Consider the following 27,314-nt stretch of genomic DNA (forward strand, 5'->3'; position numbering starts at 1 on the left):
TAATTTTCTCACTGAATTTTGGTAATTCTCTCTCATCTGCCTCATGGGGATTTAAGCAAAGTGAATTACCTTCTAAACAAAATGCAGTTTAAGTCTAAATTGTTCTTCATGTCTCATTGTGTCTCAAGACACACCAAAGATGCCACACTAACTTAACCAGTCTGGCAACTTTTGCCACAGTCTACCCCACTCTGCTGTGATATGAATTTACACCAGGAGACTAGGAACACTGGATAACACTCCTGCAGAGCTGTACTTTCACTCTCTGCCCCCTAGGTCATAGCAGGTCAAACTCAGCCAAATTAAGCCACTGTCACCACTCATGTTTGTAAATTAATGCATGAAATGAATTGTAAATAACGCAGTTGGGCTGTGTGGCCAAGCTCTTAGCTACTTGAGCTAGATGACAGCTACTTGAGCTAGATGGGTGTGTCTGCATGTGTTTAGGTGGAGTCACTGATTTGATAATTGGACATGTAAAAGTTCATGAATGTATAAATACCAGCCTTTGCCTAGCTGTGATTAAATAGACTCTGCTAAAATCAGTTTATCAAACTTCTACTTTGTGATTGTAGAATTTACCCACATTTTCAAGTTAATATGGAGGTATGAAATAAAAACAAGCATGATATACACCATATTAAGTGGAGTAGCACAGTATGTAGCAGTAGAGCCATACTGTATAATGACTTAGAGCAACAAGTTGCTCTTCTACCTCATCTTGTCTCATCAAGAACCTAACTCAAGAGGACTTTGATCATGTATCGAAAGGTGGATGGCTGAATGACAGCACAATTGAAGAGTATAATAACCTCTTGCTCTCAAATGTTAAAGACAAGCCTGCACATATTTGTTATCCCACTTTTGTGAGCCAAAAGTTGAGGAGTCTTTGGTGTGATGACATTAGTGTTGAAGTTCCAGAACCACCAGAAAATTGGTGGAACTTTGAGCTGGTGATATTGCCAGTTATTGTAAAATCCCTTTGGGGAAGCATAGTTGTAGATTTCACCAAGAAAAGAGAGTATGGTAACAGCATAGTATTAGATGTTGAAATTATGGATTCACTGTTGCAGTATGAGAAGCAGATAGTAAAGGTGTTTCATCCACTACAAAGATTCCTAACATTGCAGTACTTTGCACTGCATGGCAGAGGTGTAGGTATTGTGTTTCATTTTGAACGTTATCATCACTGTCCCAACTTCCTAAAACAAACTGATGGAGCAGTTGTGGTATTTTCACTTGTTTGAACTCCAAAGCTGTTCTGTTTGGTGTGAGCCTGAACAGCTTCACTCAGAGTGAAAGCGAAGGTGTGTCATGTATGAGTTGTCAGAGCGAAAGTTACTTCTGTGATTACATAGTGGACAAACTACCTAAAAGAATCTTGTGTAGGAGAATATTGTCAAGCGAGGATGCAGAAGGACCGCAGCTGATGTGTTCAACCAGGACCAAGACACATCTACACTTTTTTTTGCCACTTTGCAACTTTGCTACTGTAAGTATTCTATGCTTTATTTATTATTTATGTCACATTTCTGTTTTTTCAGTCATACCTGCCGTTGAAACCAGTAAATAAGAATTGTATAGTGTGAAAAAGACTTGAGACTATTGTGTGTGCTTCGAATATGTGTCTTAGATACTTTATTCTACAAATGTCACAGTGTTAGTCTGGCTGACTTTGAGGGCCTGTCATGACTTTAGGGCTGAAACGATTCCTCGAGAAACTCGAGTAACTCGATTACTAAAAATCATCGATGCAAATTCTTTGCATCGAAGCTTCGTTTAATCCATATAACTATATACACGCTCAGTGTTTCGCACGGATGATTATTACTGTTGCACAACGCGCTGGAGAAAGAGAGAGAAAATAGCGAGGGGCGAAGAGAAGACACAGGCCAGAGAAAACGACAGAAAGTGTCCAAAGTTTCGGATCCAGTGTTGCCAACTTGGCGACTTTGTCGCTAGATTTAGCGACTTTTCAGACCCCCCTGGCGACTTTATTTCTCAAAAGCGACTAGTGACAAATCTGCCGACTTTTTCTGACCATGGGAAGCAATGTTAATGTGTTGAATCCCAAAGCATTTGGCAATAAATTGGTTCGGCTGATGCCGGTTTTCTCTACTTGCTTGTCTAATCCAGAGAGGTCTGACGGTCACAGCGCTTCCCACACAGCGTAGCTCCTTCCCTCCGCTGAGAGCAGGGACTGTAGGATATGGTCCACTTGTAATTGCTACCGGCGTCCGCCGAAACTGGCCGGGTGGGCGGAGTCAGCACTTAATATTAAAACGGGATGAGATGAAGGCTAGTAAAGAATGCACGTTAATTATGGCTATATGTAATGGCTAGTTAAGAACGTAAATCAATATGGTGGCTAGTTATGATGTCCCTAAGTTAGCTAAGTTTTGCTCAAGAAAATAACCACAGAAAATAAAATGCTGCAGTCAATTTGTGAAAGCCTGAGCTTCATTCATGTTATTATTATGATAGTCACACACACATACACACACACACACCTACTCCCCTCACAGTGATGCATAAAATACCCCAGAAAGCAAAATATCAGGTGGTGTAAGTGGCAATTGGAGCCTAAAATGCACCAGTCCAATACAGCAGGTATATTCAGTTTAGTTTGATTGCAGTGAGTAGGGTCAGCAGGTGTAGGGCAACCCTTCAACATAGCAAATAAATGTACATTAGCCAGTCTTATGAACTTGTATGATATTTAGGCCTAGTAATAAATATCAATAATAATTATTATTTCACCTCGTTTTCAGTAAATCACAGCGTCGTATGGACAGCTTCGTGTGGACAGCTTTTCTCTTTTGTATATTTACTATTGCTCTTTAATAAAGCAAAAGTATTTCTTATCCGATTACTCGATTAATCGATGGAATAATCGGTAGAATACTCGATTACTAAAATAATCGATAGCTGCAGCCCTACATGACTTTTTTTTTTAAATAGCCTGGACCTAAATGTTAGTGTGTAGTGAAAGTACAGGTCTGTAGGAGTGTTTTGACATAGAACTTGTCCACTTACAATGAAAGGTAAACTGTACAGTGTCCAATTTAGTCAGAAAGTGTCACAGTTTTACAGTATGGCTGACTTTGAGGGCCTGCCATGACTTTTCTAAAACAGCTTGGGCCTAAATGTTAGTGTGTCGTGAAAGTACAGGTCTGCAGGAGTGTTTTGACATAGAAGTTGTGCACTTACAATGAAAGGTGACCTGTGTAATGTTTAATCTGTGTAGCCTACGTAGTCCAAAAAGGCCAAATCTTATTTAAATGTAGGGGAACCTTCAACTAAATGATTACAACAATTTTTATCTTGGAAAAACATTGTACATATTGTATGGTTGCATTTTGTTGCTTAATTATTTGTTTTTTGTGCAAAAGGATGTTTTTTTAGTCAACATTTGAGTGTTGTGGATTTCTAGAAATTACGCTCTTATTCTGAAAAAATCGGACCGGAAGTCTTATTCTTATTTCAGCTGGCGGAACACAGCCACTAATGTCAAGTCGCTATAGTTTTTCTCCCTTCTGTGCCCCCACTCTCTGACGGCAGCCAGCTATGTACCGACAAGTGAAGCTAAATTTCTAGGTTAGATTACATAGCTTAGTAGCTGTACAGGTAGCTGACTACATAAATAAACTAACGTTATGCCATTGGTCATAACCGCAGATATAAACCACACAAACCTTCGGTAACACAATTTGAGACCCTTATTGGTATTTCACTTACATGTGTAGGAGAAAGAAAGGTCTTAAACCTCTTCAGCTCCCGTCTAGCTCTCCGATGAGTGAACGGCGACGCCCGGCTGCGGTCGGTGACGCCGTGCTTTGTCACGCTCCTTCGTAGCTCTTTTAGCCTCTTATAGTGTTGGACGCCAATGGGTCCGTCGGGCTCCCGGGGTTTGGTGACCGGATTCTCCGGTCTGCCGTGTTGCGGGGGGCCAGGGAACGGCTACTTCAAGCCGATCGATCCGTGAGGCTACCGGGAGCTCCGGGTCTCGCGCTGCCCTCCCTCTCCCTCTTAGCTGTTTTAGCCTCGTCTGTTATAGGCTTCTTGTTTTGTTTTGTTGCAGAGGGTCCAGCAGTTACAGTCCTGTCTTCCATGTTACCACCATCTGCCATATTGATTAGCTTCACGCTGTTCAATCTAAGCAACTGTCTGCATTCAAACTGCCTGTTTTCTTCCTGGTTTGGCTGAGGCGCCATCTTTCTGCCGTAAGTCAGTACGGCCAGTTGCCGCGGTCCGGGGACACAGAGAATGAACAGGCTGAAAGCAACACAGACTAAACCAATTTTTTTTTAGTTTAGCTTAACTATTGGCCTTTATGCCCTTATGTCCTTGGCTGGCCTCCATAGTGCAGTGGCTTTACTGTGTTATTTACAAATGTGTTGCGGTTTCCGTCGCCCTCTAGTGGTCAGAAGATTTTGCTTATTTAATTTAATTGTGTTTAATTGCTTTAATTGTATAGAATTCAACATATTTGCTTGGCATATTTGCTTAAACCACACTTAAATCAAACAAATGAAGGCTTGCCAAGTGCTGGACTGTGAGAAAAAATAACTTAACAATCCAGATGCAGTTGCCATGTTGTCTTTCCTATCATTAAAAACAGTAATCACAGTGTAATTTGACTCCATTCAAATACAGTTTTTGACAGTTAGAATAGGGTGTTGGACTAGTTACCCTCAAACAGAGCAGACAGGACTAGCTGCTGGTTGCTTCAACCTCTACACCAGCCCTGAGGGTGCCCATGTACACCTATATACACATCACAGTCTGAGCTTCCCAAACAATTGACTGTTAGTTAGGGAGATTTTACATAATTCTGTAAGAGATCTGATGGGAGCTGAGGGCTCAAGTTTGGTATTATTGAAGCAAACTAGGCTAGGACCTAATGTTTTGAAAATTTCAACAAAATGGTCATCAATCTAAAAGGATTGAGACAGATGACAATAGGTCAAAGCTTATATAGAGCACACACACACACACTGAGGCTTGAAAATTGGCATGAAATTAATTCAACAGTTACGTTCTCTGTGTGTTAAAATAATATGGTTAAGGGGTCTAACCTTTTCTATTGCTATCCCCACAAAATTATAAATAATAATAAAATAATTGCACTGCAGGGGTTTTATTTGTTTCCTATAACTGTAAATCAAATTGGCTACATGGTGACATACATTTGAATCCTACATTATGAACTCTGTAAGGTCATGGCCAAGCCACACAGCTACTCACTAGTCATAGTGATAACCTCACTAGTCGTAGTGATAACTGCCGGTCTGTCGACCGGCAGTTCCTCTTCAGCACAACAATTGGTCCAGAGCTGATAGCGCCACGGGAGTTGAACATCATTGGACAACGGGATCTCCTCTGAAATCACCGAATCACTTAAGTATGAGGGGTGATTAATGCCCAAGACAAGCAGCACGAGCAGAAGCATTAACAATATCGCCTCTCTTTTGAATGGATTTAAAGGAAAATCCCACCCTCTGATACTCTTACATTGCTATATAGCATCAGGATCATGATGATCCAATGCAGTGCAGGAGACAGGAGTTATTTTGTGATGAAGTGTTGTAATGCGTCTTGTTGTTGTACCCACTTCCCCGCAACCTGCCTTGTTGACTTCAGTAATTGATTTCCTACATTTCCCAGAATTACTTTTGACAAACCCCCAAGAAAATGGGCATAAACCTTTTTCCATTTAGCTGTGGGTTGCACTGCCTGTAGTAATTGGATATTGGATATTGAATACTCTGTGGAAATATAAATACATTAGAATCAGAATCAGCTTTATTGGCCAAGTATGTACACATACAAGGAATTTGACTCCGGTTTTTCGTTGCTCTCAATATACTTACACAGAATAGATATACAGCTAAAAACAACGACAACAAGATGAACAGAGGTAAACCTAAACATTTAACATTTAACTACTATGTACAAATATCCTTTGTAAGCAAAGGACAATAGTGCAATGGTGCAGAGTGCAAAGATGCTGGAATAAATATGGAGTTGTTGGTGTAACAGGTTACATTATATACATGAGGTATTACATATATATACATATATATATATATATATATATATATATATATTATTTTTATTTTATTTTATTTCCATTTTTAACTTTTAACTTCCACTAACTAAATATATTCATCAGTGTGTTTTTACTTGTTTGCTTGGCAAGGTGTTGAAGGTGGAACAACAAATATCCATTGAAAATCCAGCATCCAATATCAAGCCAACTTTACTCCAGTCTTTGCGCAGCTGGCAGTCTGTCAGTTGAGAAAAAGTGAGAGTGACCACCCTTATGCAAAATACAACATGTCTTGAGGCTACTGTTGGTGGATAAATTGATATCTCTGCCTCTTCTATGATGGATTTCACTCTGTATTTAGGGGTGTGAGGAGATGCTACTATTTGTATTTGTATCTGTATTGGTTCAAAGTGAAAATGGGTGTGGTTTAGGCTGAAAAAAAAAATCTCCCCCTTTTATGTACACAGCCATAAACAACCATAGCCAAAAGCAATAATAAACAGGAAAAAAATCTCCACCTTGATCTTACTGTATGCTAGTATGAACTGCATGAACACTGGGGGACACTAAACAGTCAATTTTAAACTAAACAAATGCTATGACTCAAAATATATTTTTCACAGAACTACTCTATGCAACTGGAACCCCACCACCAATCCCCCACTCCTAACTGGGCGACACTAACAGTAACAGTAAATTATATATGCCACCCACAATATACCTCTTAAATCTTCATGTGCCCCCACTGGTATGGGGTGTACATAAACAAACAATACAAATCTGCAGTGAGTAAACACACATTTGTATGTGACATCATTTTTGACTGTGTTTCTATTTCAATTTGACAATGCCACCTCTCCACCTCCTTGCCTGCTGACTGAAATATGAGATCAGATCACAATGTGGACAGGATGCACACAACGTGTACACTTATACATACCAGGTGCAAATGCAAAGGGCCTGATCGGATTGGTCATTATCTGGATAGCATATCTGGATACAGATTGCAAATTGTAAAGTGTATTGGGACCATGCTTCATGGTGATTCTGCACTTAAATAAATTGATTGATTGCATTTTAATACCAGGTGTAAATGCAAAGGGCCTGATCGGATTGGTCATTATCTGGATAGCATATCTGGATAGAGATTGCATTTTAATACCAGGTGTAAATGGAGCATTATATTCCATTCTTGTGTAACGGTGGCACTTTTTCTCTCTATTTAATTTGCTTTAATTTAATTTACTAACTTTACTTTTTTCTCATCTATACAGTTTTTATGGGTGGCTTATTTCATATCCAAATTACTAGAGCTAGCCTACTTAAATAACTGTTCAATTTCTATTTCCATATCTGCTGAATTTTCAAACTAAATTGCTATATCTTTTTTCAAAATGGCTATTCCTGTAATTATCTAAGGTCTTTTTTTTCTTTTTACTTTACCCTTTCTGAGGCTAGTAGCTTAGTTTCCCCAACAACATGCTTCTCCCACTTCTCTGTGGCATTAATCACCCCCCACAGCACGCTCAGCTACTGGTTACAACCGTTCGCGGTCCCATAAGAGGGACAGCTAACCAGCAGCGTTGACTTATTTATTTATGCCTTCCTTTATACCCTCTTTCGCTAGAGAGACAACATGGATGACAGAACAGTATGTTAGACGTACATACCGGGACCTATAAACGTGTATCTTAAGGTAAGCCTGTTTATCTGTCACAATAATGGTGGTGATTTTGAAGGATAGCGTAGGCTACACTCCTCGGCGCTGCTGCTCAGCATCAGCAGCGTGGATATCCGTGCATCCACATGTTTAAAACCGAAAGAACTGCGTAAAATACATGTGTTCTGCTTTCTACCTCATCTATACCGATGAATATGACAATATGATCACAGAGACCGTGACTGCTCTGTTCATCGTTTACAGCTGTCTGGATCCCAGTTGATAAATGAACAAAAGGCTGGTTGTCCAGCATCAGCATCTGGTTGTATTAATCCTTCACATACAAACGTGGAGACACAGCAAAGCTTTCTGTTATCCGCGGGGCGTGTGCTACCATACAATGGCATTTTGTCATTATAGGCTACAGCGCTATTTCACAGCCAGGATACAGCGCCGATGGAGCCAGCAGTGTCTAGTATGAGACAATATTTGCGACAATATTTAAATTTCACAATTATTATTTATTTAGCCTATACGACCTGTCCGTTCAATGCAGTTATATTTTTGAATTATTGTTTCGTTGCCAAACAGGAGGTATTTGCCCATAACTGACCATAATTTACCCATCATAAGGGTGTGCCTCTGCCAAAGAGGGATGATATTCTCAATGATACAGTGCCCCTGCCACCTGTCTTTGATTTGTTAAAACGTGTGTAATTATTCTCCTAAAACCATGTTTTAATCAATGATCATAATACTACATCATTTCTCCCTCTACACCAGTGGTGGGGTCCGGGGATCCCCAGCGGTCCTTGAGGGGTTTCCATGGGAAGGGGTTCCCCTGCAAAATCAGGAATAGTTGAATTTAACAATAATTCACATGAAATTATCCCTTATTAGAGGATGCATAGGAATGACTACTAATCATAGGTTTTGGTCTCACCACTATTATCTACACTGTATACAGTCTTGCAATTCAATACTGAATCAACAAAAATCTCCCTAAATGGGGTCGGGGGCCAAAATCTTACCAAATGGGGGTCCGTGGACTAATTTTTTCTATTTGGGATCTGTATCCTGAAACCGTTTGAGAACCCCTGTGCTCTGTAGGCCTACACAACCACTATCAAGACTTGGAGTGTGATCCCCATGCATGTAGCCTACTATATTGCACCCTTTGTTTCCGCAGGTAATGTAACAAAGCCATGCGTAAGACACACTCCCATGCATGGTGATTGTGCGCCGTTAAGGTTGCACACCCACACTTGAGGCCCAGGGAGCTCCAACATGCATCAGTTTCCTCCGTGGTTCGGTGCATGATATGGTGCGCCACTGAATGCACATCGGGGGTTTCCCACGGTATAGACCGTTGAAAGGCGGTCTTTCTGTGTTTAAAATTAGTTGAATAGACTAGAGAGAACAGCACTAGAATAGTGACATGATAGAGGACTTATAGTGTGTCTGTGGTACTCTATAGTGAGTTTAAAGTGACCTTATGCACATTATGGTATTTTTTTAAATCCTCAATAGTGTTTCTATAGGATTTATTCCTATATATTTTCTGTAGTATAAATTGGACCTAAAGTAGCTGCATTATATTTACACCTGACCTTTGAAATGTTAACATTGCCTTAGTTGGGTTTAGCCAGTTAAAACAGTTAGCCAACTACTACAGTTACCCTAAATAAAAAGCACTGTAATATCGAAATAATACTCCTATAAGGACGTATAGTAGGCTATGATATTGCTGTGATATTTGTATAGTATCTTTCTAAAATGTATTATACGGTTACTATGGCTCTTTTTCTTAGTTGTCAAACAGAATTATATCTTGTTTCTTAAATCTTCTGAAACAGGCTACATACTGTAGATGAGCAGTTTGGAATTGCCTAATTTAGAGAGAGAAAGGGAGGCACCTTATCCCATTTTATTTCCCTCATTGGGAAAAAGGATGTGATATGTTTGTTTCTTTCTAACTGGCACGCACCTTGTACTGTCGCATATGTGTAGTGTTACTGTTTCCATGAATTTGCATTGTAATACAACAGCGTGTGTGGCTAGTGTATTAGAATGAGGAGGCCACTTTACCATTCTGCCGGTTTTGTCACCTTGGGACTTGTGTGATTCCCAGTGAGTGTTGATCTCTTGTCCCTTTTACATAATTTATAAGAGGTTCCCATCAAGTGAACAGTGAATAGACACACTAGAGGACTCATAACAACTGTGACAGTTAAGGTTTACAGCAGTTACAGCAAGCTGTGTGTGTGTGTGTGTGTGTGTGTGTGTGTGTTATCACTGTTCATCGTTTGCTTTCTTTTATCCATCAAGAACACCCTGCCAGTTGAAATGGAGTTAATAATCACTCTGCAGACACTACATCTTTTTTTAAGAATAGTGAGTGAATTTACTGGGCTCTGCTTACGCTGGCACATCGCTAAACAAGTGCTCAGAGTATCATGCATTTCCTTTTATGACATTATTCTTTTATCAGATAATATAGAGTAGTGTCAGTGGAAAGACGGAAGGTCAAGGGAATGACGCGCAAGAATTTAAACACACACCTTCAGAAGTAGGTGGTATGCTGCTTAGCCCAGTGAGCAAGCAGGACACTCCAAGAAGTGAACATGTAATTTCATCATTTAATTTCATCTTTGCAACCATCTTTGAAAACAAGTAACTGCTGCTGAGCACTGCAGTGACTCCATATGACTGTGGAGAAAACGACAATAACAAGATTCCCAAGGTCATACATTTTATTTTGGCACAGTATGAATGCAAGTTCATAAGCAGACCATTAATGCACTGCCATAAAACTACTGCAGTTAAAAACAGTTAACAGTTTCAGTTAAGTAAGGTGACACTTGTCCTGCACACGATGAAAGGGAGGGGGAGGGAGAAGAGAACATTTTAAACTCAAATGTGACACCACTGGTCCGATTTTGGCGAAACTGATGCGTTTTGGCGCTGTGTTCTCGTGTTTACAAAAAAACATTACACTGATTGGCCTGATGGGGGCGCTGTAATTAAGGTTTGAAAAGCCCTCGCTCCTGCACTGTGAATCCGATTGACATGGCACTTGCTACATACATCCAGCTTTCCTCACAAATTACTCTGGCCTGATGGGGACGCTATAATTACAGGTCAAAATTGTAAACTTTGAAAGGCCAGAACTGCTACACCACCGGTCCGATTTTGATGAAACATGGGGGGGTGATGCATCTTGTTCCTGATTGGCCCCAGGGGAGCCTGCATCATTCGTGGGGGATGACATCTTTACTTGTTATAATAGTATGTTCTACCCCTTTTCACTTCTTGAAGCGTATTTTGTACGGCAAAGCTCTAACAGCGCAGTTTATGGGTATAAATCCATTGCATTAGTCAATCATTATGGCGGGTTGTGCGACTGAAGAGGCATAGGTCTAACATGATGTTGGCATAAAGATGCTTTTGGAAAACCCAGCCCGCAAGAGTCACACTGGCAGCCTGGTTCTGATTTGGGGACAAAGGCACTGTCCCATTCCCTCCACCTGTTCCTCATTTCTGGCCTAGCAAACGGATATTACCTGGGTGAGGTCCAGTTGGCACACAGTAGTGGTGATAAAGGGTACCACGCCACACCACACTAATGACTGCTTATCATCAGGCTGCTGTCTGTAAGTGTGAGTGTGTGGAGAGTGGGTTGCTAAGATTGTGTGTGAATGTGAAAGAGAGTGAACGAGTCTGATGACGTGCTTGACGATGTGTAACCTGTAGGTTATTGAATCTAAATCTTGACTGATGGGCCACAAACAGAACAAGTCTAGTCAGGTTGAAACAGGAAGTTTCAATGCTGCTCTACTTCTTGCACGTGACAACCAGCGGCTACACAATGTTCACGCATAAGGTTAAGGTGAAAGACTTTTCTATAAGACCATTATTCATCTTTACTTCTGCTTTACACTCTTCGTTTTAATTTTGTGTTGTAAAACTAAGACACAGTACACTTACAGTATTTGCATATGTTTATGCAGACTCATATCGCAAATGGCTTCGTCTGTGTCTTATATGCAATACTGCTATGCGGATGTACATGCATTATATTCTAGCCTAGTTTGCATCCACATGTGTTTTCATGCGTAAAGCCAGAGTGCATCTCTGTGTGTGGGTTGTCAGAGCAGTGACTCAGCATTTCCTGTGTCAAAGAGCAGGAGACCGACTCAGTATCAGTTTTCCTCATCAAAGTTTCAACCTCCTCTTCATTACTCTACACCTTACAACCGGCTTCTACAAGCTGTACACTGAGACACAAAGATGTATTATATGAAATTGAACTCAATCATGGTCCTGCATGTGCATGTGTAATAGGAAAAGACTTTCACAACATTTACCAAATAGTGAACCTTTTTAGTGACAGCACAATGATTTGAGATGGATCTCTTTTGCCATTATCATAGTTGTTATTCTGTCGCTGGGATGATAAGCATATTGCAGAACTAATGCAGTTTAATGTGAAGAGATCGTCTGACCCACTTCACACAAACAGATGGGGCCATATCAGACCAGATCTGGAGGAAGGACTCAACAATGCTGCATACACCGTGTTATTCAGTCTTCCCAAGTGTTACTTGAGTCATACAACTTTTAAACCCGAAGGTCTTCATCTGGTACCCCATGGCACCCATCATGAGTTTCCATACTAGCCTCTTCTTGGTATTGTTTGAGTAGGGTATCTTACCAAGACAAATATCTCTGCCTATTGCAGTACAGCCAGTTGTGTTCAAAGCCATTTCACCGGCTTCCTTCTGAGGTGCTGAAATGATTTGACAAACCTATTATCGCAGTCTGGTTGAGATTGTTTCCACAAAGGCATTTGACCTGAGCTCATCTAGCACACTATCAGACACACACTGAGCAATGAAATAGAGAAAAAAAAAAAGACAAATGTCAGAATAGGCAACTATGAACAGTGGATGAGATGATTAGTTTAACATTGAAATGCCTAGTTGCAGATTTGTTTTTACTGTAACCACAGATCATGCAGGCTTTTTAGACAACTGTGATAGACTACCTGTGACTGATTAAGTGGCTTCTTCATATGACAGATAAAGGAACATTTGCCTCGATTGGACAGAAACAGTGACACTGCTGTCATCTTCTTGTGAAATGATCTGCGAGGGAGGGCGAGTTCCTGTAAAGTGAGTGATTTATAGGGCACAGTGGTCATCTCTCCTCCCTTTGAGCCTCAGCCTACACTTAACCAGAAGAACCATGACCTTCTGAGCTCAGGGTTTCTAGATGTATTTCTTCATTTCCCCCCAGTTCATATTCATTCAAGGTTTTCTTGAGGTGTTCAAGTTTTCAATGACAACTCCTTCCCTCTTCTTCCGTGTACCTGATGTTTTGTGTTCCTGGTCACATCCTAGCATTCATCATTCCTCTGATTATAGTTTTAGTTGCATCTTCCTCTCCATCTTTCCTTGAAAGGCAGAGGGTTGCTGAGGCTAAGTGCAGCTTCAGGCTCTGAGCTCTGCCAGCAGCTTTCTAGTTCTCAGGCCTCCTCTTGACCATCTCGCCTTAAGACACTTATTCTACTATGCTAGCATGCCTGGAATCTAAGCCTCCAATTGGCTGGCTCTCTAGGTCATTTTTTCCAGTTGGTTTCACCTGCAAGCCAACAGGAGGCAGCAAGACAGCGAGTGCTGGTATGTCTACAAGATGTAGGGCAGGGGGGTGATGCATGTGTCTGTGTCTGCCACTGGTAGTGAAGGTAGATGCATGCAAAATGTCAAAGTACATGTGACACACATTACACAACAGTGTTTGAAGGAAGTTGGCCTTTATGCAAGTAATGCCAAAGAGAGGCTGTTTCTCAAGAGTTCTTTTCAAGTGCTGTATAACATCCATTCCCTTCACCACATCGAGCTCCTCAGGTAGCATACATCAGACTGAGCATAGCTGCGCACCAGACGGAAGATGCACGATGGACGAGATAATTGTTACGGCAGTGTCAGGATTTCCTGAATTATATGACCCATCTCTGTCAGTTTACATGCGGCTAGCAAGCCTACCTACTCCACTACATCCAAATGTGTGAATCGTGCACAGGCAATGACTTTTGATTGAGCGAAGAGTAGGGCTGTGCAAAAAAACCGATACAGCTGAGTATTGCAATATTTTTTTCCACGATACTGTATCGATATTCCAGCCCCTCGTATCGATACATTAAAAAAAAAAATTATTCATGTTTTAAACTGATTTAAAATGTCCTTAAATTTCCCTCAAATCCCTTTGAATTAAATAGTTTTGACTCAATTTGTCCGCTGAGTTATCAATATAATGTGAAATGGCCAGTGCCGTGGATGCCCCGGATTGTGGCCGTAATGCCGCTTCTAAAATTAACTAGTTTGGCATGCCCTGTTTTGAACTGGCCGTTGTGCCCAGGTTGGCCCTTAAAAGAAAGTTGTAGATTTCCTCATTTAAAACTACATGCGACGCAGCAAATAAACAAACTCACGTTTCCCAGTGTCTCCGTCATCACGCTGGACATCAACAGTAGCGCGAGATTTCTCCCACTCCCGCAAATATATGTAACAGCTAATTATTAATTAAACTGAGAGGGAGAGAGAAGCCATCGCTAACTGCTAAACTATCGCTAACTGCTAAGCTAAGTAACTAGCAGATCTGAAAAGCGTGTAAACAACTGTGGGATTAGCGAGAAAGTCGCTAAAAGAAGGAGAGAGCTATGGGTGCTTGAGCAGAACTAGTGTAAGTTTAAATGTACAGCGGGTAATTAGCCGCTGTAATGAAGAATATAGCAAAATTAACCGGGTTGAGAGCAGCAAAAACGCTATCAGTAGCGGTAGCCTGCATGAGGCGTTTAGGGAACATCGGTAAATTGTAGTGTCTACCGATAGTCTGCATGTGAGGCGTTTAGGGGACATCTGTAATTTGTAGCTACAGAAAATAACCTGGATTACACTTCCGTTATCGTGTGTTACTGGACATGTAACTAACTTTGCAGTCTGAGCCATCTTACATATATGCTGTATCACACTGCAGCACTTAATTTTTATATTAGGATATTTATTTTGTTGAGGAAAAAGGACTGAAAAAAGGATTTTAATAACCATTGGTTTTGGCCTTGGTGCCCTACATTTTGGCCGCGATGTCCCAATAAATTTGTATTTATCAAAGGCCAAAGTGTCCTTGCCCTAAAAATGACTTAATTCCAGGCCTGCAGGTGGTACACAGCAAGTTGTATTTTCAGCTCTATTTTTACATTTTCAGTAAATTATGTAGAGTATTGCAATGTATCGCAATATGTATCGTGATACAATCGTATCGTGACTCATGTATCGTGATACGTATCGTATCGTGAGGTCCTTGCCAATACCCAGCCTTAGCGAAGAGACACAAAGTGAAGTGGTCGTGCTGGTCTACATATAAGGTCAGCCTGTAACTCTCATCACAGTGTCAGTGACTACATGCTACTACGTCCAGTCTCTCTTCACTTCATTGCCAGACACTGTGCACTGTCGTTCATTGTGATCGGTTTAAACTAGCTGTTGATCTTATCATTTGTCCCTCCCATGCCCCTTCCGCCATCATTTCTAGTACACTAAAGGCCCTGGCTTTGACCAAAAGCCTATACTGCATCAGATTACATAACCGTAGCTACTGATCCCTATCATCATGTTCCGTTTTCTTTGAAAGGTTGTGATAGGCGTTGTCATTGCATTAGCATTCTCCTGATGAATATTTTGAAAAACAGAAGTGTAACATCCTGGAAATGTAGCCATACTTGCAAAATGTGCATACCCATACTTTATTTGCATACCCAACAACCCATATTCAGTGTGTCTTAGCTTACTGCACTAGTAGGAGTATTTGTTCCACCAGAGCATCTGTACCCCCCCTCTCTGTTGTTTCTTCCCCCTCAGTTTGTGTGTGTGCATAAGAGAGAAAAAGGGGGGGATAGAAAGAGAGGGAATGAACAGTACAGCAGACAGTGGAGATGCTGCACTTCCATATACATGAGGGGTAAATGAGCAGTCCTGTCTGTTGCCTGTGGGGTTAGTTGATGTTTGCTCTCTGAGCTGCAGCCAAGCAGAAGACCATTATTGGGTCAGTGCCTGCTTTGTCCCATCCCATTAATTCCCCATAGTGACAGTGGGGCCCTGGAGGGCCGGATTACCCTGCCCACTGTAAGATGGGCCACTACTGTACTGGGAGGCGTGACTGAAACTGGCCTGCTACTGGGGGAGTGGAGGTTGGTTGCACTGATAGGAGCTCGCCTGGGCTTCTAGTTTATTGGCAGTCTATTGCAGTAGTTTCCATATGTGTATTGATGTATTGGAGGACCTTGAGGGCGTCCCAGGGGGTCAACAAAATGACGAATTGTTTGATGTCATCATCAACCTATTTCAGTTAGCACACAATGCAACATGAGATGGAGTGGGAGGGACAACCTCTTGTGTTGTGCCATTTCCTAGAGGAACTTCTGTGTGGGGACAAGAGCATACTGTATGCTATTGATTTTATAAAATTTGATTAGATTAATTTCATAGGCGATTATGGCGATTTTCAACTGCTTTGTCAAGTTGTTGAAGTTAAAGTTTTGATACAGCTGAAAACATTGTATGTTCAACTTACAAAGCTCACTAGGCTTTTAGTAATAACAAATAGATCAGATCAATGGGGTGGTAATTACTAGCAGTTAGCTTTGTTGTTGAGATGCAGTATCTGCTGCATGTTGAATGTTGTAGACATCCTGTACCTGTTTGACCTGAGTTACCTGTAGCCCAGAATCCAATCTAGGTTCCTTGAAGCATTACTAGCAGCTTTAGGATCATAACACCGGCTGAGACAAAACTCAGAATCTAACCAGGATGCACAAAAAAGACTAGTGTTTTTATATCAACACAGTAGCCAATCGCTAGGTTACACTGTTGTGGAAACTTTGTGCAGAAAATTCTAGGGATTTTTTTTCTGAGGTCATGAAGGCACCGCCAATATATCTGACACATGATCATCTGATAGAAATTGACTCATATGCTGGATGAAAATAGAGACTAGACGAAAAACTAGTTGATTGAATACATTAAGGAGACACTGTGGAAGGAAATCACAAATATTTCCGGAATAAGTAAAATGAGACCAAAGTGGTATGTACAATACTGTATATAATGGCATGTACTCTAATGTGAAGTGCACAGTCTTTGTGTCACAGCATAGCTTTGATACTCTCATGTTGACTCTGTGTAATAAGTCATCATGAGTTTTATTTCCTTGTGGTTAGAGAGAGCCTGACTCATAATGAAGAAAGGCCTTTACATGCCCCAATAAAGCAAAAAATTGGGTAGAAATAGGTGCTAGGTGGAGAGTAGCACTGTACGGGGCTCTAGCTGTAAAGCACTCTTAATCGGTTTCTCCACTCTTTATAATTTTATCACTTGTTGTTTCTTGATCACTGAGCCAGTTAGCTCAGGGCATACAGTCTCTTCCATCTATCCACTTTGTATATTTGCCTAGATAGATATTTTTCTCTACCGTGTCTCTGTTAACTTTGCAGTCAAAGGTGTTTATCAGCAATTAAGTGGGACTGTGCACCATCTGAAATGGATATAATGAGTATAAGAATTGTACTGTATGGCAGCATAAAACAAAAACGTTGTGTGACTTGATCAAGGCATGTCTGGGGACATTCGGTCCCCCCAGAGGCATAATCTCAGAACCACAAGTCAAAATTGACCCTCCTCTTTGGCCCAACAGGCATCGGTCCAGAGAAAATACGGCACCAGGAACCAAAGCCCTAAAACAGATGAACCAAGCCCATGAGTAGCATTGCAAGTGTGGCCTGTATCGAGCCTAGGGGCAGTTAGGGGCAAGATAGAGCCACTACCGTGAAAAGAGCAGATGTGCATTTGAGTGTATGAGAGATTTGGGAGGGAAGCGCAGGGTAAACTGAGGAAATGCAATGGAGATGTTGCGTGTTTGACACAGCACTGTCGGCTAACCCAGAGACGCTATGCAGTCATGGAGATAGGCAGTGCAATATCGTGTATTTACAGTGAATTTCCAGTTCACATATACTGTAGATGGAGATGATATAAAACTGTGGAATTCAGGTAAAATTGAAGGAAAACAACAAATGACTTCTCCACTGCCCCCTTGTTAAATATGAACAAACCGAAAAACTGTCGATATTACATGCAGTTTACAGTAGGAGAGAATATCTCACAGGGAAGTAATTATACAGCCTTCAGACAGACTGACTGCAAGACATAAACAGCAGGAGGCAGACAGATACACAGCCGAACTTTGGGGGTCTCAGCCATCTTTCTTGTTCGAGCGAGGTCAAATGCTTCACTGCCTGAGAGATGCAGCATACAGTAGCGGTCTGACGCCCACCCATTGAGGACCAGTCTGTCTGTCTGCTTGTCCTTCTGTCACTGTTTTTCCTTGCTTCACCAGAAGTTTGATAGTGAATCTAGTTTCCAAAGAAAAGAGCCGCACCTACAGGAAGTTAATTAACAGAAAGTTAAAGTTAGAGTACTGGTGACACCGTTTGATTTCCAAGCGATCTCAGAAAGTGCAGTGCAGGAACAGCAGCAATGACCGCTAAGGACTAAAGATGTCGCCAAAATACAAAAAAAAAAAAAAGATCTTGAGGATTACCACTTTAATTTTGATAAAATGCAGTTTCTTTCTTTCATCTAGTCTTCATTGGTGTCATGTTACCATTTTCCTCAGGGGCAACTCCTAGGTGGCCCCACAGGCTGTAATAGACCCTCCACTCACTTTAATTGGTATAGTGTCATCTTCTCAAAATGTTAAAAGATCTCTCTCCTCAGTCTTGATGTGGAAACAGATAGCCAAAGAAAACGGAACAGTCCCAAGAAAGACAGCATGAGTCACAAAGCCATATTTACAAGCCCAAATAGAGATGAATGAAACTCTTGTCTCTGATGTGTACAGAATGACTCTAAAAGCTCTCAGGTTGGCATCAGGGAATAAGATTATTTCCTCTCCTGTAAGTAGCGGCCAAATGTATGTTACCTCAGCCTCCCAGCATGCATGGGATCAACAAGTTCCAAACAGACAAGTTGAATTTAGGCGAGTATGCTTTGCTAATGTGAGGTTCAAAGAACTGGTTCAAGGAATTACATTACATCAGTGCTTCAAACAGTTCAAACAGAGTTGCTTGTTGTCACAGTAAACTCAATGCATCACAGTTCCACTCACCGTTTGTCCTGTACTGTGGTTTTAGGGAAATGTTGCTAAATATTGCTTCAGCATTGCTGTTTCCTTTCCAGTAAAGACAAAGATTGCACTTCAACATAGCAACATGTAAAGGCAGTGTGTGCTGACATCACCGTTTCCCAATAAGATTCAGTTTGAGACTTAATTTGAGTCTGTGTTCCTTTTCTTAGATGTGCAACAGCCACGTGAGAGCCTCCCTCTTGATACTTCAAAAGCCTTTGTTTACCAAAGAGGAGGAAAGACTCCCCGGTCCAAAGCAAACAGGCTTCTGCTGTGAAGAATAAGGAGCCGGTAGGTAGGGGCAGAACACTTTGCGTATTAATATCACAACTCCTCACTCTGATCTCACTATGAAAACAGAAATGAAAAGGCGCGATAGAGGATTTGATAGGAATGAAACAAAAAAAGCTCCAGTGAGAACTTTTGCCAGTTCTGCCTTCTAAGCGGCCGGGGACAGACAAACAAACAGTGGCCCGGGACAGCATCACCCCACCGTGGCGCATTGTTAAACAGGGTGCCCCGGTTCAACTCTCAGCACTCTCTCACCCCCGGCTCTCTCATCATCACCTGATCATGATCCACTCTCACCCTGACGTCTCACATCCTGCTGCCCTAAACAACCTACTCCCATCCCCTCAGCTCATACATTCCTCTAACTTTCTAACACCATATTGAACACCCCATCTCCGCTGACCCCCCCTCCCCCTGCGCGTCAGACCAGCGAGGACAGACTGAGGGGAACGAGGCCTAGCTTCACTTGGCCATCCATCAACCTGTCAATTAGATTTAATTAGATTTTAATTGGATTTTATGCTCTGGCTTCCCTCCCAAACCTTATTATCCCCACTTATCATGAGCGATCAGCTGAGCAGACAACAGCAGACAACACTGTGGATGGCTAGCACAATTCATTTTGTGCTGTCCAGCGAACACTGCTTGGGACAGCTTTGCTTGTCAGGCGTTTCTAGTATTCTGTACTCCACTCAGTGACGTTCATGCGGCATAATGAGGGGGGTAGCTTGCAACTAGCAGCTTTACGGGCTATGTTTTAGTTTCGGCGCTGAAAAATTGCAATAATTAGTGGAATGGAAAATGTATACACTGCTGGCTATGGCGTTATTGAGAGCTGGGATTTGCTTCTGTGCTTGCTGGGGCAGTTTGCTTTTCTGTTTGATCACCTGCGTGTGTGGGATTTGAGGCAGAATGTGTGTGTGTGTGTGTGTGTGTGTGTGTGCAGACCCTTAATGATCATTTCGATACATATTGTATGTGAGCATGTATCTTTGTTCGCCATAGGCATTGGCTATGGACGGAGGTATAGCAGCCTGTTTCTCACACTGCACTGAGAAACCGCTCCACCTTTGCTGTGCACTAAGACTGACAGCAGTGACTCATGTCTTTAATGGATGGCTGTAAAGGCCACATTGTGTGATGCAGCTTCTGAAGAGGCTCTCAGAGCCCGGAGACTGTCAGGAACACCTGAGAGTCACTGTGGGATTAACATAGTGATCAAGAGATAGGGAGGAAACAGAGACATGGGTGTGTCCTTTTTTGTTGTCTTCAAACTGCTGTGTGTGTGTGTGGGTGTGTGTGTGTGTGTGTGTGTGTGTGGGAAAATGAGGGTGTAAGTGAACCCAGGCTTGTTTAAATTTACAGGAGACTCATTTTAGTCCATAAAAACGTGATCAAAATACACTTTTTTTGATTAAATTATCAATTATTATTCAAACAAACAAATGTGAGCGCTGTTATGAAATATACCATTGTAATGCAAAAATCAATAATCTATGAAAAAAACAACAACAATGTACCTCATTGTCCATGTTGGGCCACATGTTTGTGTATAGGCACTGTGCACATGCATACACGTGCCAATGAATGCATGTATTTATGAACGTATGTGTTTGTGTGTGTGTGTGTGTGTGTGTGTGTGTGTGTGTGTATTCAGCACAGTTTGCCTTCAGTGGGAGGGAGCAGAGGTACAATGTGGTCTCCTCCAGGTGGATTATCCGGTCTGGGGGCAGTCCCTTCCCTCCAGGCTGCCTGCAGGACCCCACTGACGGGGCGTGTGAATGTGCCGATGTGCTGCCTCAGCGCTAGACTATAAGAAGCTTTGAGAGACGGGCTTAGGACCTGGCATGGATACCTCTCTCTGCCTCTCCGTCTTTATCTCACCCTCTCTCTCCCACTTCCTCTATCTCCGTCTCCTCTTTTCGTCTCTCTTATCGTCTCTCTCTCACCCTGGACGGTCTCTGTAGCATGTCAGCCGACCTGTTGATTCTCATGAGGGGGAATGGAGGTAGGGTAGAGTATATTTATAATATGATTTATCATGTGTAAGGCTTCTTTTTTCGCAATAAAACTTTTCCAAAAGGGATGTTGAACATGTATTCCCTTTTATTGCCACAGCCTTAATGCTATTGTATATTTGTTTACTGGACCTATTTAGTCAAAATAAATTCTATTCTTGTGTACCGTAGAGCAGAGAAAACGTATGTACTGTAGAGAGAAGTGTGTAGCACAATAGACTAGAACTCATTAGCTGCTCTCAAGGCAAATAAAGAAAAAGACAATGTTGTGAAGTGCTTCAAAGTGAAGAGCTATTTAACTCCTGTCTTGTTTGAAGACTTTGTCAGCAGTGGTTTTAAATATTGTCTTTAGGGCTGGATGTAGGTTGTGATTGCAGTTACGTGCAAATGTAAGAATCTTCCAAAGCCGTCATAGAGTTCAGCAATGAAATTCTCTTTGACAATGGAATAATGTCTCTACTCCAGTCAGGAAAGCAGTTACATTACAATATGCTAAGGTGCTGTGCTTCAGCTTGAGCTGTGTTTAGCAGCTAGCTGATATGAGAGAGGTCTAGTTATGAGGTCATTCTTTTTATGAGGAAATGGGCCAAGGAAAACTTTATTTTCATCAGTGTTGGGGCTCATTAACTCATGTTTGTCCAAGGTTATTTATTGACTGATGATAACTTACTAACTGGTCACTAATAGCCCACTAATAGCCCACTAATTATGTGAGTAGCTGTTTATTTTGTTTCTGTTTCAACCTTGAGAGAATTCACATTGTTAGATAAGGTTATGTGAGGACAGGGAGGCAAACCTTTACACACACAGTCATGCTTTTAATTCAGTATGCGACAGGTTATAAATCATCACACACAATATGACACTCGTACCTTCTCTCTCTCTCTTACACACATACACGCACACACACTCAGACCGCACATCATATCATCATCAGCTTAGCAGATATATTTACAAGTTGAGGATGATTCAGAGAGTTTATCTAGTCAGCCTCTGTATCTGCGTCGATTTAAATAATGTAAGCAGATGGCGGTAACATACTGTACCATTGTTTTAACGGAGCCGATGTCCAAACTGCTCAACTGTCAGCAGAACACAATCTGCCTGGACATCGGAGGTTAGTTAGCACAGTTAGTCTAGTTTGTGTCACCACACAATAAAACATCATCTACTATATTTGTATCATATACAGTGTACAGTATACAGTATACATTAACGTAAGCATTAGATCACACATTTAACTATACAAAAGAGTGTCATCTAAAGTAGTGATCATGCTTTAAGCTACACTCATGAGTCAAAGTAAGAAACATATGATGCTAGATGTGTATTCTTTAAAGTGGTGCTAGTGGATTATTTCATTGCAGTAGTAATGTGGATATGTTCTAAGTTGCACTAATGAGTAAAATGGAAAATCTGTTATACAACGGCTTGATCTGCACTGTTTTTATGGTAGTGTTAATGAAAGCTGTGATCTGTCCCCGTGCTTGTTGGAGCATTGAGTGCTTTTTATGGTTCATTACCAGCGTGTGTGATTTGAGGTAGGTAGAAATGTGTGTGTGTGTGCGTGTGTGTGTGGACTCCTGAGGATGATTTCATTTTAAATTGTGTTGGTAATTAGAACAGCATGATGCTACCATGAGAATAGCTCCAGCATGCAGTAAGAGGCTGAACCTGTCCACAGCTCATCTTCTCTCAGCGTCACTATGGTTCTGTAAACGGGAGATGATGGGACTGATTTAATACCGTGTGCTGTGTGTGTGCCTGTGTGTGTGCCTGTGTGTATGAAGTGTCCTGGCATCCACATATGCAGCAACGAGGGTAAATGACAGTTGCATCCCAGTTTTTAGCTTGTCCTCTCTGGGCTCTGCTCCGGTTCTGTGTGCCTTTTTAATACTCTGAGCCTTGGCAAGGAACCGTCATAGGCAGCAGCCAGGATAATGGCAGGCCACAAGGTCGGGATGTACTGGTCCGCACCAGTGACAGAAATCACACTGTTGTTTTTGCAGACATTGAAATAGAGGAGTAGGCCAAGAGGACAATTCTTTGTTTCGAGCATTCTACTTTTTTCTCAGCCGTGGCACTGAATAATGTGTTTATATTTCTGTTATATATTCCTGTTTCATTTATATAACTATTGAAAGCTTTGATGCATTTCTCAGACTCGTGCGTTGCTTTTGCCATTTTCCTGTTTTGAAGTGATTAGTTCACCCTTTATTCATTTCATCTCTCTCTGTCCCTCTTCTCTCCATAGGATGCCGTTACTCAGCAACAACATCAGTATGAAGCAAACATTCCCACCTCTTTTATAGAGAGGTAGAGAGGACCACCTGAAGAGCCTTAGCAGACATTGTTCAGCACTGTGGATACATGGAGTAAACAGTTCAATCCGGTATTAGATAGGGTCGGAGACTAGCCCAGCAAATACACAACAACTCTGACCAGACCAAGCTTGTATTGAAGATAAGCCTCGACTGACTTTGTTAAATTCGTTACATTCTGGTTCTAAAATATCACTCCATTATTTCCTCAGTCCAAACTCCTCCCACTTTCACCCTCCTTTGTCACAGGACCCTCCCTTCCCCCTCACAGCGCCCCTCAGAGGGGCGATGCCAGTCTTGCTTAATGCCGACGCCTCCTTCAGCTCCAAGCAGGAGCTCCTGGACCTCCAGGACTGCCCTCTCAGCCTGGGTCCCTCTCTGGACACCCCCAGCCCCGTGGACTCTCAGCCAGGCAGCCCCATAGGCTCGGGCCCCAGAAGCCCTGGCAGCCCCGGGGTCGACGGCCCCATCCGGCCCCGCATTTTCACCGGGGCCTCCTCGCTCCCAGGGCAGCTGTATGGGGTGGAAAAGACGCCCCACGCAGAGACTCCCATGGGGTTAAAGTTGATCCCCGCAGACTCGGATCAGCTGTGCGGCTGGGGGGCCCTGACGCCCAAAGCCATCCAGGCGTTCAACACCCCTCGCTGGGTGCTGTTCTTCCTCTGCGTGGCCTCGTTCCTCCAGGGCATGATCATCAACGGCTTCATAAACACGGTGGTCACCTCCATCGAGAGGCGCTTCGACCTGCGCAGCTACCAGGCCGGCCTCATCGCCAGCTCCTACGACATCGCCGCCTGTGTCTGCCTGGCGTTCGTCAGCTACTTCGGCGGGACGGGGCACAAGCCCCGCTGGCTGGGCTGGGGGGTGCTGATCATGGCGCTGGGATCTCTGGTGTTCGCCTTGCCTCACTTCACCACACCCCCCTACCAGGTTAGTCTGCTCGAGCGCACAGGAATGTGCTCTGCCAACCGTACCAGTCCGTGCCACGACAAGGAGGGCGGAGGACTGTCCAGCTATCGTTTCGTGTTCATGCTGGGCCAGTTTCTGCACGGCGTGGGTGCTACGCCTCTCTACACACTAGGGGTCACATACCTGGATGAGAACGTCAAGTCCAGCTATGCGCCTGTTTATATAGGTGAGTCATACACAGTACAGCATATCTCTATTGGCTTTTGCCCTTTATAAAAGACTTAACAATAAAATAATGGCTTTACTATTATCATTATCACTGTAATAGCCAACTCATTTGTGTGGGGGGTTTTTTGTCTGTCACAAATTGTGAGCCTGAGACTGAGTTGACACACTGATCATATTGCTCCCAGAACACAATTTTTCTTCAAAGAGTCCTGGCCACATTGACCCATGACTAATGAGATTGAGTTAGTATTACTTCACTTTGTAAATTTCTCACCATACTGTTGATGCACCAACAACTGGTTTAGGTCATAGCAAGGCCCCAGGCACCAGCTGCTGGTTTTAAGATTCTGTAGTCTAGGCTGTGTGTGTACACAAGTTAAAGGTGAAGGCCTTGATATGATGGGTCTGGGAGGAGAGCCAAGTACCCAGCAAGATTCGGCAGCTGGGCAGTGTGACGGAGGCACTGCTTTTTCTATCTCCGAATGCTAATTGTTTTGTATGTGCTGGCTGTGATTGCAAAGGAGAATATGGGAATACAGTATGTATGCAAATTGCAGATTTTGGATAAATTCCCAGCTGCATCTTTATAATTGATGTCTATAATGCATGTCTTCCACTGATGCAGGCTTAAATAAATGATTCAGATCTTTGCGTTGGGTAAGCATGTGATCGCTTGTGTGGTTGCATCAGTGTGTATGTGCACTCCGGTGTGAGTAGGTGAATGCTTACTCACACTACTACGATGTCTGTCCCGAAGTGTGAGTCAATGAGTCGACACATTGACCGCATACTGGCACTGTTACCGCAATGGTGTTTTTTGTCACTGACTTTACCATTACAATCAACAAAGAGCCATCTTAGAGTCTTCAGAGAAAAAGCTCTTTGGTGAAGTTGTGTCTAATAGGTTGAGTGATTATACAGGGGGGCAAATATAGCAATTTTATTTATTTATTTTTTTGTATCTTAATTAGTGTTTTGTTACATAGTGTATTGGTTAACAGAAGCACAAGTGTGTACTGCTGCTGTGATTTCCTCCAATTAAATTTCCTTCCAAGATCAAATGAAGCACCTGTTATTCTACCTAATGATTCTACCTAATGACTCTAAGTGACAGCAACCACCCACAATACAGTCACAGAACTGCTGTCTCTTCTTTTACTGAGAATTTGATGTTAGATGAAAGACCAGGTCAATCAGGTAGAAATAAGAGCACACACATGCACACACACACACTCACAGCCATCCTGCCATCTCTGATCCTCATTGTAGTGCTGCCATCAACAGAGATCAATGCCTATTCCCCCGTCTGCCCTGTAAGTTTGACACTCTCAGGCTCCCTTTCACCTCCCATCTTCGCCATGCAGCACTCACATCAATAGTACCATATGTCCTTGCATTATGTCTTGTCCCACTGCTTTTCCCCATTTCAAAAAGCAGCACAGTTAATCATAGGGCCTCCAACTCATTCACCTCACAGTGCAACCCAATGAACGTGCTCTCACCCCCCAAACACACACACACACACACACACACACACACACACACACACACTCAATCTCTCAGTCCAAGCTCCTTTTTTCCTCATTGAAACATCGACTTTGTGGAAGCAGTGAAGAACAATGGAAGCCTTTTAACCCGAGGACAGGAAGAGGTAAGTAGGAAACAGGAGGTAGACGGTCACTGTACTGACACGCCTCTCTGTCTGTGTCTGTGCTCTCTCTCTCCCCAGGGATTTTCTACACAGCAGCCATTGTGGGTCCAGCCGCAGGCTACCTGCTGGGAGGACACTTCCTCAACATTTACACTGAGATCCACCTGACGTGAGTCTGCTGCGGATGGTGCAGTAGAATAGAACAGAATAGAATCGAGCTGAGTAGAGTAGAGTAGTATAGAATAGAGTACAATACAATACAATGCAATACAATACAATACAATACAATACAGCAGATTAGAATAAAATACAATGCAATACAATACAGCAGATTAGAATAAAATACAATACAATACAATACAATAGAACAGAGTAAAATATAATAGATCAGAACAGAGTAGAGTAGAACAGAATATAACAGAGTAGAATAGAATAGGGTGGGACAGAACTGAGTAAAATATAACAAACAAAGTAGAATAGAATGCAATAATATCCAATATAGTAGAGCAGTAGAATAGAATAGAATAGAATTACTCATACCACAGAGATGGAGTGGACTGGTACTCATGAGTCAATATCCATTCATGTTCAGCAACTCATACCTGTGTGTGTGTGTGTGTGTGTGTGTGTGTGTGTGTGTGTGTGTGTGTGTGTGTGTGTTCACAGGACAGAGCTAACTCCAGAGAACCCTCTGTGGGTTGGAGCCTGGTGGGTCGGCTTCCTGGCAGGAGGGGCAGCAGCCCTGCTCATCGCTCTCCCCATCCTGGGCTACCCACGACAACTGCCAGGTACCGCTGTCCACCACTCACACACACACACGCACACACCTTTCTTGGGAAAAATCATCTGGCGCACAGGAATGTTTTTTTTTATATAAATAGAAGAAGATAGTGGTGCAAGACTCCCTTTCTGCAATCGATAAGAATTGTGGGAATCGCTGGAA

At 42.4% G+C, this 27,314-nt stretch overlaps 1 protein-coding gene across 2 annotated transcripts in view; it reads left to right on the plus strand.

Moving 5' to 3' along the window:
- Positions 1–7,617: 7,617 nt before the first annotated feature.
- The window catches only part of slco4a1 (solute carrier organic anion transporter family, member 4A1), a 29,016-nt gene continuing 9,319 nt past the window's right edge, over positions 7,618–27,314 (plus strand). The window contains exons 1-4 of one of the 2 annotated variants that reach the window (XM_071918736.2): positions 7,618–7,748; positions 23,517–24,718; positions 26,450–26,540; positions 27,038–27,159. In XM_071918736.2, coding sequence (XP_071774837.1) covers positions 23,872–24,718; positions 26,450–26,540; positions 27,038–27,159 — 1,060 coding nt within the window. In that variant the 5' untranslated portion in view covers positions 7,618–7,748; positions 23,517–23,871. Of the gene's footprint in view, positions 7,749–21,137; positions 21,253–23,516; positions 24,719–26,449; positions 26,541–27,037; positions 27,160–27,314 lie in introns of those variants that run through there. The other variant, XM_071918735.2, reaches the window with a different exon arrangement.

This window comes from Centroberyx gerrardi, chromosome 14 (assembly GCF_048128805.1).
Source record: "Centroberyx gerrardi isolate f3 chromosome 14, fCenGer3.hap1.cur.20231027, whole genome shotgun sequence".
NCBI classification, from domain to species: domain Eukaryota; kingdom Metazoa; phylum Chordata; class Actinopteri; order Beryciformes; family Berycidae; genus Centroberyx; species Centroberyx gerrardi.